This window comes from Rattus rattus, chromosome 7 (assembly GCF_011064425.1).
Source record: "Rattus rattus isolate New Zealand chromosome 7, Rrattus_CSIRO_v1, whole genome shotgun sequence".
Taxonomy (NCBI): Eukaryota; Metazoa; Chordata; class Mammalia; order Rodentia; family Muridae; genus Rattus; species Rattus rattus.
In genome coordinates, this window is record NC_046160.1 from 8,261,714 (window position 1) to 8,281,175 (window position 19,462).

Consider the following 19,462-nt stretch of genomic DNA (forward strand, 5'->3'; position numbering starts at 1 on the left):
CGTCATCAATTCTGGGTATACGAATAAATGCATATGCAGATAACTGTCAGAAAACGAAGCCAGAAATGGTGGTGTGCTGGAGACCAAGGAGGCAGGAGGAGGAAATCAATAAGCAACTTAAAAAGATTAAGCAATATTAATAAGTTCACCAACCTATTTGACATAAAGAATCCAATCCTGCTGTGATAAACAGTGGTTTATTTTGATCCACACACATTGATTTGCTGTATGGCAAAGAAAAAGATTGTAATTTAGTTCATCAACTGAATACGCTGCCATGCTCTAGTGTAAATACAAGGACCATGTTCATTTAAGTCATGGATAAAAGCAATGACCCAAATGGACCAATAACACTGGTTGTGACAGACAAACACCATAGCCAATTCAAACCACGAGCAAGAACAAAGCCAGAGAAGACACGTGCTAAAAATTAATAGAGGAAAATCACAAGCAGAGGAAAGTGGTAAGGTGGCGGGAGACACAGACACCCGGGAACAGGGGGAACTGATTGGAAAATATGTACCAATACCTCTTATCAATACCGAATGCCAACTGGTTGATGACACCGCGCATCTTCAGTAACAGAGCTTCTGATTTGCTGGTAAACTTAGAGACAAACAGGAGATAAATCACACTCTGCTTTCTCATCCTCTAACAGTAAAGCCCAGCTCTGAACCAGAGCAACGTCTTTTCCTCAAAACACTTACATCTGAGTAGACAAAACAGAAGCTCTTTAAGCGAGCGCAATAAGCTTGCCTCGGTACCCAGAGTTCATGAGTGCGTGATGTGGAAAGGACCCCTGTGAGCTCACCAATCATTTCACCACTTCAACAATCAGAATTTGTTTTTAGTTTGTACATTTGTGTTTGCTGAAATGTTTGTGGTGTGTGTTGACATGAGCAGTCTTACTATGCTCTAAAAGAAAAACTCCCCCAATCTAACTGGGTTAGTTAGACAACGAGAGGCGTATAGTAAAGGTAACTGTGGCATCTGCAGGCACCCTGCTGCCAACAAGGTGGCTGTGTGGCAGCTGCAGGCGGGGACAGTCACACTGGTGCTGCCTGAATTGACTTTTTAGCTTCTTTTCTGAGTTGCCTGTAGAGCCTGAAAAAACAGAACTAGTGAATCCTCTCTGGGTAGATCTAAGAGGACCAAACGGCAGCATTTCAGGTCGGTGAAAGGCGGTCCTGCCAAGAGTTAGGCTCTGATGCAGGTGTAAGCAGACATCCGAGCTTTCTCTGCAGACTGCTGGTCCCTGTTTGCCTCCAATTCCTTGCCATTCAAAGGCAAGGAGAGTGGCTCAGCTGTGTGAAGTAAAGATACCAGCTTTCTGGTTCCCGTGGCAGTCACAAGCAACTTTAATTCTGGCATAAGAAAAGGCTCACAGAGGAAGTATGTAAGGGGGTACAAATTCATTCAGACCCACTCATTTAAACAAAGAATTCAATAATGCTCACGTTTATCATGTGATATTTAAAAATAGGGAGGTTTTTAACTTAAAAAGATTGTTGTACTTAGTTTTACTAAGAAATTATATATTATTACAATATAATTAATATGTTGTTACTGATTTAAACTATAACTTTGTAATACTTTGTTTTTATTATATGGGCAAGGAGAAAACCTAAGCACAAATGTTTCCCAGGATGGAGGGGTGGGAGAGCGTTCGAGCTTTCTCATTAACTCTTCACCTGCTGCCTCTCAAACCCCTCCACACACAGTGGGTGCTCCTGAGTCAGCTCAGTGTGGGACCCGCCTGTCCCCACCCAGAGCCACCCCTTCCACTTTTAGACCATGGCCGGGTACGATGCGCCTCTCCACTCATTAGCAGAGGTGTTCTAACTAGAAACTTCCTCCCCATTGGTTCTTTTCAAAATGGCTGAAAGGCTTTCCAAGCCTTCCATCAGGCTGACACATAAGGAACGTGAAATGCTCTAAACGCATGGAAATCGAAATTAAACAGAATGCACAGCACTTCAGCTGTGGAAGCAAAAGGCCCCGCCCCCACCATGGCGTCTGTACATTTCTCTTAGTGCTTGACTCACCAGCTATTTCCACAAAAGCTAAGGTAGCTTCGTTTTTGTTTTTTGAGACAGGGTCTCATTATACAGGCCTGAAAAAGGTAGACTATTTTAAGTCCCACAACTAATCTTTTAATGGACATTTTAAGTTTGCTTAGCAAAAGCAGTTCAGAAATTAAGGTATTTTTCAGCAAAATTATTTTATATTTAATCTTTTGTTTAAAGGATAAGCAAGATCTGGCTTACCCCAGAAGAGAATTACAGTTCCGTGTTTTTGAGACAGGGTCTTACTGCATGACTTGGATTGCTTGCACTTGAGGGCCTCCTGCCCCACCTCTTGAGTGTGTCCCGCTCTTCCCACCTTTGCTAAATCCATGTTTCAGACCCTACACTAAGCGCCCCGCACACCCCACACACACCGCACACCCCACACACCCCACACACCTCTCACATCCCTCACACCCCTCACACCCCTTCGCTGCTCTGCATGAAGCAGGCAGGCACTGTTCCCATCTGTGTTTACCTGAGAGGAGAGGAGGCGGAAGTGGGTTGCCTAATTATGTGTCTAATAAGGGGTCGGTCACCCTGACAATGATCTGGGCAGTTCGACTGCAAAAGTTATGGTTTTAACCTCTACACCAGCATTGTTTCTACATAAAAACAAAGTTTCTCCCTTCCACCCTTCCTTTGAGGGAATACAGACTCTAATTCTTGAAGATAAGAATAAAAATGTGTGAACACACCAATGTCTCTCTGACGCTCGCCCAGGCGTACAGATACAAGCCATGGAGGGAGGAGAGGCCACGGAGGGAGGAGAGGCCACGGAGGGAGGAGGGGCCACGGAGGGAGGAGGGGCCACGGAGGGAGGAGGGGCCACGGAGGGAGGAGGGGCCACGGAGGGAGGAGGGGCCACGGAGGGAGGAGGGGCCACGGAGGGAGGAGGGGCCATGGAGGGAGGAGGGGCCATGGAGGGAGGAGGGGCCATGGAGGGAGGAGGGGCCATGGAGGGAGGAGGGGCCATGGAGGGAGGAGAGGCCATGGGCAGAGTGTTCTGCAGAGGCCCCGTCTAAGGGCCTGCAGGAGGGAGCAGAGCTTTGGAAGTTGGAAGGACGGGGGCGGGTGAGCCTAGCATCTTATTCCGTCTGTGCAGCCTTCCGTCTCCTTCCTACACTCCTTCCTCTCCGTGCGTGCGAGCCCAGAGGACAGGGGAGCACTGACCATCAGCGAGGCTCCGTAGTAATGTGCCACAAAGCGCAGGGTCTTACAGATCACCTTTCTCTTCTCAGGATCAAAATCCTGTGGAAGAAAATTATTAAAAGGAAAAAATAAGCCAGAGGTCTCACCAGCTCACTCGGGGAGAAACACATTATTTGTTTTTAAATCCCCACCCTGAGGAGTGCGGCTCGGTCACCCCCACGTTCACGTCAGGAGACTGAACGAGCCGCGGCCTCCCGCTGCTATCAGATCTGTTTAAGCGCTGGCTTCAGAGAGCCCAGATAGAGGCACACATTTCATCCTGCGCAATACCCTAAGGACTCTCTGACAAGCCAAGATAAGAAGAAACTAATTTCCTACTTTCCTCAATTTAAAGTTGGGAAGGAAATCTTCTCCCTCAGCGCTCAAGATTTGTTTAAGTCTTCCGCCTCGCCCCGTTCTAACCAACGCTCATTTTCTTTACCTCCTTGGGGTGTCCGCACTACATCGTCCTCTCTACAACCTTTTAGAGGGGGGGGCTCTGAGCCGGTCCCTTCCAGAGCTATTCTTCTCATTGCGTCATTTTCATGCCACCCCACAAAAGCACAGCTACACACGCCCAATAAACAGCTAGATGTGGAAGCACTTACCTGGAAAATGTCATATTTACTTCCAATAATGACCAGAGGTATTGGAAATGGGTCAATTAATTCACGATCCTGTTAATAAACACATATACCTACTTTAGCTGTGCATTGCTAGTCTCTTTGGAATCTCTATTTACTTCAGAAAACCTCTTCTCACTTCACTGATGTTGACCATACTTTCTGTCACAGAGTTTGCCATGACATTAACTTTCACTTTGTGCTATATTCTAAGTGTAAAGCCAGAGATGGCAATTATCTTAATTCACGGTGCTCATTCACTTCCGTGGCCTGCTATTCTGGGTTGTTTTGGTTTTTACCAAGGCAGGGTTTCTCTGTGTAGCCGTGGCTGTCCTGGAACTTGTTTTGTAGCCCAGGCTGACCTCGACCTCTGATCTGCCTGCCTCTGCCTCCCGAGTGCTGGGATGATCAGGGGTGGTGGCCACCTCCGCCTGGCTTTCCTATGTGGTTTACCTACGTCGCTAAGGAGTTTCTAACCTACGGCGCTGGGGAGGCAGTGGAACCTCTGCCCCTGCTTCAGTCTGTAGCTTCAGTCCTCCTCAGCTCAACCTGGATTTTCATCTTCCTCTTACAGAGATTATAAAATCCATATCAAGATTCTACTCTGAACTCCACTTCTCTTGAGGCCAGGCACACCGCAGTAAACACGGCAGATATCTGACAAGGAGACATCGTCGTCTGGATCTTCTCCTCCTGCCACTCTTATGAGCTTTATAAATTCCCTCATTTTCTGGTAAAGCGGTTCATTTACATCAAACAATGTTAAGTCGTGCAGAAAAGAAAGAGGCTTCATCCCAAAGCCGCCGCCACTCTGTGGTGCCAAGGCCAGAGCGAGGCAGAGAGCTCACCGGATGGTCCTTCTGCATGACGCTCCACATCCTCTGCCTCATCTCAGACGAGGCCTTCGAGTTGGCCTTGCCCAGCTTCATTGTCACCTTGTCTACGTGGCTTTTTGTGGCTTGCAACAGATTTTCCATGGTGGACCAAAGATCATTAGGTTTGGAAAGATCCAAAACAAGAACAATAGAAAATGTCCTAAAGAGATTAAAACAGCTTTAAACAAAGAGAGTCCCAAGGTGACTGTTTTGAGCCACGAATGTCCTGAAATTTATCTAATGTGTAAAAATTCCCAGCATGCCATTACTCCAAAATGGAGTGAGAACTCGCTCACAGCCTTCTGTGCTCTGCTGTCCTATCCTACTGGTGCTCACTGCTGGTTCTTACAGCTCAGAACCATCCAGTTCACACAGAGAAGCTGAGCTCAAACCGCTCCGGCGATGCCATGTTTAGACCTAATTTTACCTGGTGCTCCACAGAAGAGGAGCAAAAATAATCTCAATGCCACGGTCAGCAGCAATGCAATATAAACAGAAGGGAACGGACACACTGATGAGCCTCACAGGGAAACTAACAGGTTCACTTAAGCTTTTCCTAGGCAGCCTCCCTAGAAGATGTGTCCCATTTTATGGATCTGAAAATAGAAGCATATATCTATATAGCTAGTAACTGAAGAAGGGCCTTTAAATCAAAGTCGTCTGTCTTCCAGACTATACTGCTCTGTCTCTCGGACAGCACAACTCTGTTAGCAGAGGACACTGCCATCGCCACAGGCCATGGACTCCACTCCGACATATTAAACAAATCTGAATCTAATCTCTACAACAAAATAACCCATTACAAAAAGACTCCAATAACTCCAAAGAGCTATGCTATTGCCAAGGGGAAAATAAAAGGAATGGAGGGATGGCTCAGCAGTTAGCCCTGGCTGTTCTTCCAGAAAGGGAAGGTTCAAGTCCCTGGCTCACAAACATCTGACTCTAGTTCCGGGGTGGGGGGGGTGGGGGGGTGTCTGACACCCTCTGCTGGCCGCTGTAGGTACTGCAGGCATGAGGTGCACCGATAGAAAGTTTTTAAAAATTTAAAAAATGGAATGGTGACAGAGATACGCCTGTGTCTGCCTCTCAGGTGCGAGCATCAGAGTTGTGCACCCTCACGCCCAGCTCAGATACAGCAGCCCTACTCAACAGGCAAATATTCCAATAGGACACAAAATGATGCTATTCAGGCTTTTTGTGGGGTCAGTCAAACCGGTATTTTGGGTAATTCACACAAAACAGTATCTAAATTCTGTCCCTGTGGTCTCAGTTTAGTAAGGATCCTTTAGATACTAGTTATCAAACATATCTGTAAAATTCCTGTCATTTCTATGTCACCTGATTAAGTTTATAAATGTCTGCCTCTCTGTGCAGTCATATACTAAGTGTGTAGTGTGTAGTAGTAAAGAAGTTTTACTAATTTTACTCTTAGAGCTTTAGCATAAAGCTAAAAGAGTTTTTGTTTTTGTTTTTTAAAAGACTTGTGAACCCTTGTACTATGGTCAAGTAGTACAATATAAAAAATCATACTAACCCTGAATTAACCCTGAAAATAGGCAGAACAGAAACGGATTAGCTAACTTTTTGTTTCTAGTACTGTATTGCTCTGTGCCTTCTTCATGGCAAATGTTAGCTAAGGAAACAGCTTAGCAATTCTTAACGTGAGACCAGACCACAGGAAATGCTAGAGCATTTAAATCTGCAAGTTAATCTGAGAAGGCTTCAAATCAGCAGTTAAAGAGACTAGGCCTAGATCTCTGTTTCCAAGAACTGGGCAATTCTAGACATGTCCAGGCCTCAGGAGCTGCCACACCACCTAGCCTGAGGCAAGGACAATGGGTCAGCAACAGTTCCCAGCCCCCACACCCCAGTGATGGAATGTCTGTGGAGATGGACCCAACAGATTAACATAGAGGTCACCTACCCCAGAGTTCCCTAATGTGCTTTAAACCAGGCCTGCGAGCTCACTTGGGTGTCTCTCTGTCTTGGTGATGGGAGACCCCAGCATGCTGGACTCTGCAGAATAAAACATCCTTTGTGTTTACACGCTATCTGAATCCTGAGACAGGATTCAGCGAATCGTGGACCCGTAAAAATCAAAGCCTGTGGAAACATTCTGTTCTAGAAACATTATGTCAAGGGTAAACAATATCTAATTGCGTGTGGCAATATATCAGTTTCTCAGTTTGCTGGAGTTAACTCAAAACAAGGAAATTATGTCAAACTAATTCCAGTTTAAAAATTCTCGGGGTTGGGGATTTAGCTCAGTGGTAGAGCGCTTGCCTAAGAAGCGCAAGGCCCTGGGTTCGGTCCCTAGCTCCGAAAAAAAGAACAACAACAAAAAAAAATTCTCTGTGGTTAGCAACTACATGAAGTGAGATCCTCACTAACTGACTTTGGACCCAGACCTGGGCTTAATTCATTATAACCTGGGTCCTTTTCCTCTTCCAAAACTGGCTCCTGCTGTCCTGGAGCACAGGGACAGAACATCTCAGACCTGACACAGTGAGGTAAAGAAACATGCAAGGTTTTCACTTCTTGTCGAACCCCGAATTTCCGAAAGTCTGTCTGGCCCCGTCTCAGATTACGTGAGGAAGAGTAAGGTCGAGTGCAAGTCTGGCCTCGTACAGGAAAAGTGGGCCTCTGTTTGCAGCCTTCCAGCCTCTTGGCCACACAAGGTGACAGCGGGCCTTCAGCTCCTCCCCACTCTCATTATTTCCACTCTTCTGCCTCTTCTCAACGGTCACCTACAAACCATGCTAATTCCTAGCAAGCTTTGCTTATGGCCATTAAAGAAAGTGACAGCTTTGATCCCAGCACTCAGAAGGCAAAGGGAAGCTCTGAGTTTGAGGCCAGCATGGACTAGAGTTCCAGGGGAGCTAGGAATACACAGAGAAATCCTGTCTGGGAAAAAGAAAGAAGGAGGAGAAAAGGAGGAAGAGGAGGAAGGAGGAGGAGGAGAGGGAGGAGAAGAAGAGGAACAACAGCAAAGTCAAATGTAAAACTATGTAGTTGTAAAGTTTTTTAACAAACCAACCAACCCAAAAAGAAAAGAAAACAAAACAAAGCAAAACCAAAGAAACAAACAAACAAAACCCCACAACACCTTAATGTCCCAGGGAAAAGGGATTTATAAGCAGAAACCGAGGACCTCCATGTATATATAAAGCCTAACTGAACATCTTGCCACCAAATGTAGTACTGGGAACAGGTTACGTCTAAATGAGTTGTTGGCCAACGGGGCCCCATGGGAACCCCAAACAGCCTGGGCTGTTGTCAAGACTGTAGGCTGCTGTCCACGCACTGGCAACATTGCTGAAGACAGCATCTACACAACTCGTTGAACATGGAGAAATCAACTGGTGACTGCACAGAGCCTTCACCCCATGGGCTAGCGTCTTCAGAGCAAGGCACTCTGCGCACTACCAAAGGAGAAATGCAAGGCGAACTCAGTCCTTCTACGTACAGCGGTGTCCTGCCTACAAGACACGCTGGTGCAGCAGGACACAAAGCCTGTAAGAGGAATAACTGATATCTGATTTAATTTAGTGCCCACTGTGGACGATGGAGCCCAACCCAACAATGTCTGCATATCCAAGAACCCAAGACTAAACAGTTCAGGATACACAGAGACCCACAGCCAGACATTGTGCCCTGAGTGAGAGTCCTTGGGTCACTCAGGCCTAACTCACTGTCTCTATTGAACACCTCTGCCCTCAGGGCTCAGGAAACCCTGCTGAAGAGGAGGCAGAGGGGACGGAAAGCTGAGGAAACGCGGCCCCGAAGTCAGCAGCTCTGTGCACATAGGAACTTCAGAGCCCGAGGCAGCACACACAGGGCTGCATGGGTCTGCACCACATGGGACTGAAAGCTGCTATAACCTTACAAAGGACAACTCAGTCTCGTCCAGTGGAGCCTGTGGTGACTGTTCTTAGTCATCAACTTGACTACAATCGGAATGAACTAAAACCCAAGTAGCTGGATGAGCTCGTGTGAGATTGTTTTAAATCTAAATCCCTGAGGTGGAAGATCCACCTTTAACCTGGGCCGCATCATCTGCTGCCAACCTATGAAAGGCATGAGAGACAAGCTGGCTCTCTGTCTGCTTGCTCTCACTCTTGCTAGCAGGTCCATTTCTTCACTGGGACTAGAGCCTACTGAACAGCAGTGGAGACATCCGCTTCCTGCCCCTCACTGCACAGCCTAACGGTAAGGAAGCCTGCTGACAAGAAGACTCTAGTTTGTGGAGCCCCAGGCCATATTGGATGCCTCCAGCTCTGGGAGATCTGATGCTCTCTTCTGGTCTCTACGGTCACAGGCACTCAGATACACATGTGCACACACATATACACAACACACGCACTTGTGTGCAAATCCCATGTGCGCGCACACATACACGTACGCAGATACATAGGCACACACGTGCACACCTACACGCACACGAACACCACACGTGATAATGCATGCTTTTAATCCTAGTACTCAGAAGGCATTCAGGTGGAGCTCTGTGAGTTGGAAGCTACTGGGGCAATATTGTTAGACCCTATCTCAAAACGAGTGAGAATGAACTGCATTTCACTAAAAGGAAGACATTGCTGGTTAAGGAAAGCCAGTCTGACCTGGATCCAGATAACTTGGGACATGCAACTGTCTTGGAAAGAAGATGTGATTTGGTCCCTAGGGCTCTTCATGCCTGAAGCGTGACAAAGACTTGCTGGGTCCTCTGTATTTGGTGCAGGCAAGAGCAAGGGTTTGTGTTAATCTCTAATAAGAAATATTCCAAACTCGATTTATTTTTTTTCTTGGCTAGGATCAGGCCCCAGCAACACAGAATGTCACAAGTTTCCACATCTGATATGGCCAATGTGTGGGAGCGTCTGTGGGTTTGGGGTTTACCCCTTGGCCTTGATTCTTAAAAGTCGGTAGAGAGACCTCTCCTCTTCAACACAGGCATCCTTTGGATGGAGGCCGGTAACACTGGTGTTAAATTCCACGGGAGGCTGACACCAGCCAGCTGAAGCCGAATCCCACTGAGTTAACTCACACTAAGACGACTGGAAAGAATCAAGCTTTTCATACTTTTGAAAATGAATTCATCACCAAATGCTATTCAACATTCTTCCCTGCAGGCAGGTTTGTAAAGTACACGGCTGGCAGGACAAGCCTCAGTCAGCCCTGGCCGGAGCCTCGGGTCCTTCAGGACTTATCTGGAAGTGGTGCAGTCCGAGCTCATGAGAAGGAAGGGGCTGCAGTCACCCCAGACAATTTAAAACTGTCACCGAAGGAAGCCTGTGACTTCCACTCACCTTAAGGTGTCGACCGTAATTGGGATGCTGATTAGGTCCAGTAACGAGGTTCCTCCACCCAGCTCCCAAAAGTGAGCAATGTCTTTTGGCTGAAAGAAAATAGAGGGTTTAAAAAATATTCAATTTTAGGGGTTGGGGATTTAGTGGTAGAGCGCTTGCCTAGCAGGCACAAGGCCCTGGGTTCAGTCCCCAGCTCCGAAAAAAAGAAAAGAAAAAAAAATTCAATTTTAAACTTTTAAGTATTCTGTTATACTTAATTAGCACCTATCAGTAATAATTATAGATACAAAATATTCTGCCCTCACGAACCCTTTCTTCATCCTGGAAACTCTTCCTTCCTCTATTCATACCTTGAAATACAGCAAATACATTCCAAAGAACAAAGGAACTGTCAACGATACACACTTTTCTGTGAAAATAAATACCAACTCTGTTTATACCTTATAGAAAGTATACACAGTGCTCCTGGCTTTATAAATAACAATATCACAAAAATATGCACTTAAATAAAATTTAGGTATAATTATTCAGTTTAGCACACTTGGGATTCTCCATGGACATATAGCAGGGAGGCAGAGCATTCTGATCTAAAAATGCAGATGCTCACGAGTGAGCTACACAGGTAGGGCCTAAGCTAACCTAGGCCTGAGCAAAACCGTTCTGGGAAAGGCTAGCCACACCTCTCCATTTGGAGGACTCTTCAGCTAAGAGGGGACTGACAAGGCCAGCTCGCCATGCAGTTTTAACCAGTGTGATCCAGGCCCACCTCAGGACTGCTCACTGGGGCGTCTCGCCATCGTCAACAAAGGCTCTGAGGAGCAAGCACTTTGTCCTGTACGGGGCGACAGTATGTCTCCATCTAGAACTCATAATGAAACATTTAATCAACAAAGATGTGATGCTCTGAGAACAGATTTAGAAAATCCCTGCGCCATGGTCCAAAGTTTAGAGGGAACACAAGTGCCAGGCAGTTGTCATCTGGGCTTTCATGACCTGCTACCATGAACGCAGATGGCAAATGGCAGTTAACGCATTTTAGAGGAATATTTGTTATTTTCCTTTCATCGGGACAAATTCTCGTAATCTCTAAAACCGTTTTACTATTGTTGATACTGAATCACTAATGTTTGTGGAATGAGTCAGTTTTCACTGGAAAATCTCTCTTGCTTCACAATGTCACCAAGCAAAGTTTTATAGCCTTTCTCGGAAGTTAAGTTTGTGAGAGCAGTTTCAAGTTTCCCATAAAAAAGATAGCTCCCATCATAATCCACGTGAATCACAAAAATGAGATTCTCCTGAATCTCAGTGTGTTCTTTTCTTTTTAATTTCTCGGTTTTAATAACCCTTTTTCATTTCTCGGTTTAAATAACCCACTTTCGTTGGTAGATCCAGAAAGCAATCGCAGGCACTTTTGATTCTTGTACATTTACATCTGTCATAAAATTCTTTCTTTCTTTTCTATTTTGTGAGACAAGGTCTCACTACACAGTCCTGGTTGGATTGGAACTTACTACATAGACTAGGTTGACTTTGAACTCATCAAGATCCACCTGCTTCCACTTCCTGAGTGCTGGGATTGTGGGTTTGTCCTGCCATACAACCCTATAGTTCACCCTCTAGTGAGCAAACATTTGTACTAGATCATTCTATACGAATGTGTTTTTGTATGGAAGTAATAGACCCTCCTGCTCACACTGTCCTTCACACACCTAAGAAACGACCTTGGCTGTGAGGCATCCAAAAGCAATTTTCACCTAGGGATTTCTGTCCCATACCATACCATATATTACTCTGTGTTCTTCCTCTCTGCTGAACAGTTTCTAACATCTTCTGAACAGATATTAAAACAGGTAGAAAACAGACTCAATTAGGCCTGTGGTCTCCAGAAGTGCTACCACTTTATAGTTTTTCCCTCCCAACAATCTAGAGGTTGAATTCAGGAGTAAAGAATTCTAGGCAAGTCCTCTAACCCTGAGCTACAATCCCAACTCTATTTAAAAACAAAAAACTAAAACCACTAATAATTTAGTACAAGCCCCATATTTTTTAAAAGATCTCTAGAGAAGTCAAAAGTAACTCATAATGTGGACATGGTGATTTACACCTCCAATATCATCCCTCAGAAGGTCTGAGGCAGGGGGAGTGCGAACTCAAGGCCATTCTGGGGTGAGAGACCAACCTGTCCCTAAAATAAAACAGAAGCACCAAGGGGTGGAGCTCAGAGCTAAGAGTGCTCATGGCCTTTGTAGAAGACCCTGCCTCTGTTCTGAGCATCCACATCCGGCAGCTCCGAATGCCTGTAGCTCCAGTTCTTGGCAAGCCAGTGCCTTCTTCTCGTCTCTACAGGCACCTGACTCCTGCGAATACCCACACAAAGATACACATGCAAACACATCATTAAAACAAGACACTGGGAGTTACCATATGAGGGAGGGAAGCAAATTCCACTAGAGATTATGTGCTACCAAGGAAAACCTTCAATCTAGAAATGGGTTACATTTTGTTGAGTTATTGGCCACAGAGGTCCCACAGACCACCTCCACAACCATCAAACTTCACAGGCTTTGACACTGTCACTGTTTACCCCCCACGACTGGATGGTAGGGCCCCATGTCATCAAACATGGAGAACTGACCTTGTGCTCAACCAGAGGTCTCATGCCTTCGGATTAGCGTTCATAGTGTATCAGAGGAAAATAACAACCGCCATATCTCCCAGCTACAAACTCAACAACAGCGACTTGCCTGTGAGATACACTGGTGCAAAACTGCCACAAAGGTTATGGGAGCAACCAACCTCTTTTTAATTGGATTTACGGCCTCCTCCATGAGGTAGACCCCATGTCAGACTGCCCCATGAGGACATTAACCTGAGATAGATCACGAGCTTGGGGAAAGCCTGCTACTCTTATTCTTCTGTGTGAACACAGCAAAACCATGGCTCCTAACAACAGGTATAGCCGCAGGTTAGTGCACTGCCCAGATCCCCCCAGAGAAGCTTCTAGCAGCAGAGACCTACTGTGTCATGGTGGGTACCTCCTGGGCAATGTAGACAGTGAGAGACCTGGGCACTCAGCCCCAAGTGGCTGTCTCTATTAAACCTCTCGGGAAAGGCTCAGGGATCTATGCTGAAGAGGATGGCTACAAGCCAGGAACAGTGGATGACCCCACAGAAACATCTTCCAGACACAAGAGGGCTGCCTGATGCACACACGAGCTCACAGAGACCATGATGGGATGTACCAGGACCGCACAAGTTCAAGCTAGAGAAAACCCCAGCACGGGGCAGGGAAGGGGCACCAGGTTCCTGACGGAGACACTGTTTGCAGTTGCTGGGAGAGGGAAGATGAGTTCTCAGAGCCAATGCCGTGCCACTGGGTAGGTATATCAGCCACACCCCCGGCAGGCCTCATGCTCCAGAGCGGAGTGGACAAATGCAGAATGACTCCATGTTTTCCTGTGTGCCTCTTGTTGTTAAGTTATGGGTTGGTGTCTTTTGTCTTCTTGTCTTTTTTTTTGTTTGCTTCAGTCCCACCCCCCCCCTTTAAGAGAGAGAAAGAATATGAATCTGGGTGAGTGGAGAGGTAGGAAGGATCTGGGAGGGCTTGGAGAAAGGAAAGCATGTTCAAAATGTATCATATGACAAATTTAAAAATAATTTTAAAATTATAAGAATGGCAGCAGTAGGGGGTTGGGGATTTAGCTCAGTGGTAGAGCGCTTGCCTAGCAAGTGCAAGGCCCTGGGTTCGGTCCCCAGCTCCGAAAAAAAGAAAAGAAAAGAAAAAAAAAAGAATGGCAGCAGTAATAGTGTTATTTTTATTTGAAAAATAGAAAAAGGGCCATCTGTATTGTAAGTGGGCAAAGAACCCTATACCATCAAACTCCAAAGAACTCTCACTGCACGCTGGGCCTGTTGTCATGTGTCTATAACTTAACATAACTTGGCAATACTCATAAGGATTGCAAATTTGGGGCCATCTTGGGCTACATAATGAGTTTCAGGCCAGTCTGAGATACATAGTGGAAAAAAAAATCAAAACCGAACCAAAACCTCCAACCCCCCAAACCCCAAAGCAAAAGCACCACATATAATACAAGGAACTCACTATTAAACTGGCATAAGTAGGCCAAAGAACTGTACAAAAATTGCAAATAATTTTTTCAACACTTTAAGATAGAAAAGAGAATGCCAAAATGTCTCCACAGATTAGGTGGGTTTCCCGTCAGCTGAGCTGCGGATGAAGTTAAAGCCCGCATCTGTGCCGTGCACCACTGGCCTGCTTACTGCTATACTGACACAGGCCGTCTCGGCACCCTGGCCTCCCGCCTAAGGCCTGAGACAGGACTTCAAATGGACTCACTGTGTTATGCCCCTTGGTTTTCCTTCCGTACGTGTATTCCAGAGCTAAGGTCGGCTTTGCCGGCTCATCCCTGTACAAGAAGGGCAGACATTATTAGCATGGTGGTGCACCTGGTTTCCATAGCTACAACTACCCATTTTCACTTCCTCTTAAGCACTTTATTAATCACATTGAATATTTTATATTAATAATGCATACTAGCACTGAGGTAAAGCTATAATGGCGTTATTCCACAAGACGTAAACGCGCCCTTCAAATGCTGTCCTGGGGCTGTAGTGCAGGGGCAGCAGTGAATATTGCTTCCTGAATGGATGGGCGCTTTGCAGAGCCAGCGGAGAGGCAGTGAGCTAACAGCACCAAGGGCCATGCTCCGTCCCCAGCTCTCTGGGGACACCATGTGGGAAATACTGACTCATTTTCTCAGCCTTGAGCTGAGAGCCTAAAGCTGTCACCATGTAAGAACACCAGTGGGAGATTTCTATGTCGTTCTTTATTTCAAATCTCAGTCAAATAGGAGAGTTGAAAAAAATTATATGAACAAGGGCATAAAGCCAACAGACGATTTGGAAAATATTTAAATGATTTAATAAATTACTTAAGCAAGTTTAAATTGTTTGGAAAGCAATTTGTGGTATATATCTGTTTTAAATGTTGTAAGAAATATATGAACTAAATCTTACTGGCATACCCTTCTAAGTGTGTAGTTTACAGTGTGAGGCATCTTCGTTCATACTGCTGTGGAACTAATCCTTGCGACTTCACAACTCCATATGCATTGAACAATGTCCCGTGCCCCCTCCTCCCAGCCTCTGCTTCTCCACTCTCCTTCTGCTTCTAACTGCTTCCCATACAGAAGCAATCGGACAGCTTTGTCTGTTGATAGGCCTAGTTCACACAGCATAGTATCCTCAAAGTTCACATACATTGTAGAATAGGACAGAATTTATTTCCTTTTTTAATTAAAGACTTCCTTATTTTATGTAGATGAGTAGGGCCTGCATGCATGTATATGTGTGCACCATGTACATGTGTGTGTGCCAGGTACATGTGTGTGCACCATGCATGCATGTGTGTGTACCATGAGCACATGTGTATACCATGAACATGTGTGTGTATCATAAGCATGCATGCATGTGCACCATGTATATGTGTGTGTATCATGTGCATGTGTGTGTACCATGTGCATGTGTGTGTAGCATGCATGCATGTGTGAGCACCATGTGCATGCCAGGCACCTGTGGAGATCAGAGGATCTGGATCCCTTGGAGTTACAGACAGTTGTGAGCTACCATGAAGATGTTGGGGAGCAACCCTGGGTTCTCTGCAAGAGAAGCAGGCGCTGTCCTGTGCTGGATTTCTTTCCTTTGAGGCTGAATAATATTATAATTAGTTCAAGCTAGGAGAACAAAGACCACACATTTAAACCCTGTGACCTGTATATTTCTATTTGTTGAGCATTTTGAACTTTATCTTGGCAGATACTCTTGGTATACATACAAAGCTTTATTTAGTTATATTTCCTTAAAGATATAGCTCTTTTAGGAAGCAAGATGCTTCCTCTACAATAAAACATCTAACATGGTTAAGCCACAATTTGACAAATTATCCCATTTCTGGGTACACTACAAGAGAGCTTAAATGAACAATTTCTACTACTGTCGCAGCTCGTGGCTCTTTATCTTAAACTAGTGTCACACTGGATGATTTAGTATAGGGAACACTCATTACAATCACTGCTCATCGATTAGGCAGAATAAAAAGACCTCACATACCAAAGCGGCCCCGCCCCAGAGGATGAGTGCCTTTGGAGGTTGTGTTGCTGGGTGACATGAGTTCTGCAAGCAGGACAACCCAGCATCGCCCTGAATGCTCTCGGCCTTCTTATCTTTAAAGGTACTCTTAAAGGTCATATTCGAGATCAGACTATCTTTAGAGTTGTAATTAAGATTGGGAATTAGATATATTGAGTCTCAAAATTATTCCTTCTTCCACGTCTTTGGATGCCTAACTTGCTCTGTTGTGGCTGGACCAAACGTGAATGGGGTGTAAGAGAGGTTGACAGAACACTTACCTGTCAAGACACCGTAGAATAATCGTAGTCTTTCCCTAGAAATCAAGAAAGAAAGAACACTGTGTTAATGCCACCCACATGTAAAACTTTATTAGTGTTTGTAACTGTGGCCCAAAATAGCTTTTAAAATGATTTGAATGATAAATCACCTGGAAAGGAAAAACTAGAAACTTTCAGAATTGCGTCAAAGTTTGATAAGGGGGAAGTGAGCTGTCAACTTTCTATCACAGAGTAACCACATCGCTCCTGTTATAATTATCAAGTCCAGAGATGACAAACACCCGCAAATCACAGCTCACGCTCGTGGTCACCTGACAGCTGTCTTAACCGTCTTTACTCAGCAATGCTAATTACTAGTTAGTCTGACGAGAGTGTTCTAAAATGTTTCCATCCTAATTGTTGAAGTGGAAATAAAGACAAAAGCTCGCACACAAACACAGGATGTGCAGTCGAAACTCTGGAGGCTGACAGCTCCGACATCCTGCTAGAGCACTTGATTTCAATTCTAGAGGAATTTCTAGACTCCTAAATTTCCTTTTTAGGAGTCAAGAAACATAGGCTCTGGCCACTAACTGTGAAACAAAACCCACATCCTACCCAGAGACTGGTTCAGTGGAGAAAAAACAGTAAATGACTCCTTGGGAAGAAGAGATGTGAGCAGAGCGGCAGGGGCAGCCCCACAGCAGAAAGTCCCTGGGCTCCAAGGAAAAGTTTGGAAAACTTGCCAAAAGACAGACAGACTCTCTCTCTCTCTCTCTCTCTCTCTCTCTCTCTCTCTCTCTCTCTCTCTCTCCTTTCCCCCTTCTTCCCCCTCCCCTGCTCCTTCCTAAACAGGCTATATAATAAACCACTCTAGAGCATATGTGCAATACGATGAGATCGAATACCTTTTTGTAATACTATAAAACACACATACACACTGAGTATGGTCAATGCTGAAACACTGGAAACCTCGATGTAGCAGACAAGTTAAGACAAGTCACATAAGGACCATACAGCTATTATGTACAGTAATGTAGAACTACATTTACATGGTAAGGGGTCAATTTTGAAATGCCTCCTCCTGCTTCCTTACATACACACACACACACACACACACACACACGCACACGCACACACACACACGTGTCATGTCTACACACGCACAGGTGCATACACTGATGGACATAACCATGTTACACATGTTTCTAATGGACAGGTTTGCAGTTTCCTCTCCCTGTGTTAGCTGCACGTCATGTCCAGAGTTTTATCTTGAATCCATTCCCCACCAGGAATGGCACGACTTCCACATCGCAGATGCAGAAACATTCTCCGGCCACTTCTCCAGGAAATCACCTCAGCCTCCGCAACCTTAGGAGAGGTCTTAAAAACCCACTGACCCTGATGTGTGTCCTCTACCAGGCTTTCAAAACCGTCAGCCCCCTCTGTTCTCAAGTCCGCAGCGGCAACTGTTCACTACGATGTCAGTGGCCACCCCCTTGGTGCCTGCATCCCCTCAAGTGCGTGATGCTCACCAGACCAGCCTCACCTTACTCTCCACCATGAAGACCACACTCGAGCTCGCTCCCTCTCTGATCCACTCCTGTTCTGGATGCTCAGGACCCGCCCTGACCCCTTTGTCTGAATCAATGATTTTCATTATTTCTTGTCCCTCAAGCATTTGCTCTCGCTCTCTCTAAGGTGCTGACATGGTTCGGATGATATGTTTCCCCTGGCCTCAGGTATTGGGGGCTTGATTGCCAACTGGCAGAGTCTGGGGTCAATGACTGACACTGGATGGATGACTCCCCTGGTGGGGTCATCACACGATGGCTTTATTAGGAGGCTGTGAAAAGGAGGCAGAGCGCCTGGCTGGAGAAGTAGAGCAGGCATGCCCCTTTGTCCCCTTTCTGTATTTCCTTCTTTCTAGCTCCTGGTGCCATGACGTGAACTTCTCTGTTCCACTGTGCCCTCCCCACCATGAGGACTGAACTCTCTGAAACATGAGCCCAACTGTCAGGGAGTTGGTGACAGTAGGAAACAGAAACGATCATGGAGGCTTCCAAGGTCTCTCGGCCTCGCTGGCTGAGCCTCTTTTTTTGGTCTCCCCATTTCACTGTCTCTGTCTCTGGCGTTTCCATGTGTGGTGTATAAACACTACCACCATCCCTCGCAGGAGAGACTGTGCCCTTCACTCCTGCACAGCTGGTGCAGAAGGCGTTCCGCAGAGACTTGCTGCTGAATGAGGGTGTGGCTGGAAGGAGAACAAGGAGACACGCAAGGCCAAAAGGCATTCTCATCTGCTACTTTGAGAAAGGGTGATCACTGTTAGTAGAACAAGAGAAGCATTTACTTCTTCTCTTTAGCTTTCAAAACAAACTGGTCAGATGTTTATCTATTCACAAAATACCCCAGAGCCAGGTGTTTATGCACAGAACGCTATCTGTGAAACTTCTGGCCCCTGGAGGTGCTCCTAAGACTTCAAAAGAAAAACCTCACTTAAATTTACATTAGGGAAAAAGAACAAAAACTGGTTTATATAGGTCACTTATTGCTACCATGAAAGGAGTGAGCTCACAAACATCAACCTCGAACCAAACAATGGCGACTGCAGAGAGTGGAAGATGACAGGGTGTGGGCGCTCAGTGTGGGAGTGGTGTTAGCAGAGCCCTTCCTGATAGTCTTCATTCAGAAGATCTTATGTGACACAGGTTATCTGGACCCCGGACTAGTACTGGTTACTCTATTATGTATCTGTCCTAACAGGAAACTCTTCAAGTATTAAAGCCACTGGTGTGGTAATTCCAGCCCCTGGGAAGTGAAAGCATGGTCAAGGCTAGCCTACGCTACATGTAGTGGAGACAGTCTCCAAACAAAACAAAACATTCTTTAAATTAAAAATATTAAAAAGAAAGAAAACGACCCTGCTCACAACAGCAAATCCATGAGATACTCATACAGCATGTTGGGTTAAAAACTGTAAAGATAAGT

The 19,462-nt window shown here is 45.6% G+C and overlaps 1 protein-coding gene across 1 annotated transcript in view; it reads right to left on the reverse strand.

Annotated features, from left to right (window-relative positions):
* Positions 1-19,462, reverse strand: part of Dync2li1 (dynein cytoplasmic 2 light intermediate chain 1) — a 32,436-nt gene that overhangs the window by 9,787 nt on the left and 3,187 nt on the right. The window contains exons 3-10 of the mRNA XM_032908752.1: positions 16,493-16,527; positions 14,422-14,491; positions 10,062-10,150; positions 4,729-4,915; positions 3,866-3,934; positions 3,240-3,317; positions 530-606; positions 154-224 (exon numbers count right to left, since the gene is read on the reverse strand). Coding sequence (XP_032764643.1) covers positions 154-224; positions 530-606; positions 3,240-3,317; positions 3,866-3,934; positions 4,729-4,915; positions 10,062-10,150; positions 14,422-14,491; positions 16,493-16,527 — 676 coding nt within the window. The remainder of the gene's footprint in view (positions 1-153; positions 225-529; positions 607-3,239; positions 3,318-3,865; positions 3,935-4,728; positions 4,916-10,061; positions 10,151-14,421; positions 14,492-16,492; positions 16,528-19,462) is intronic.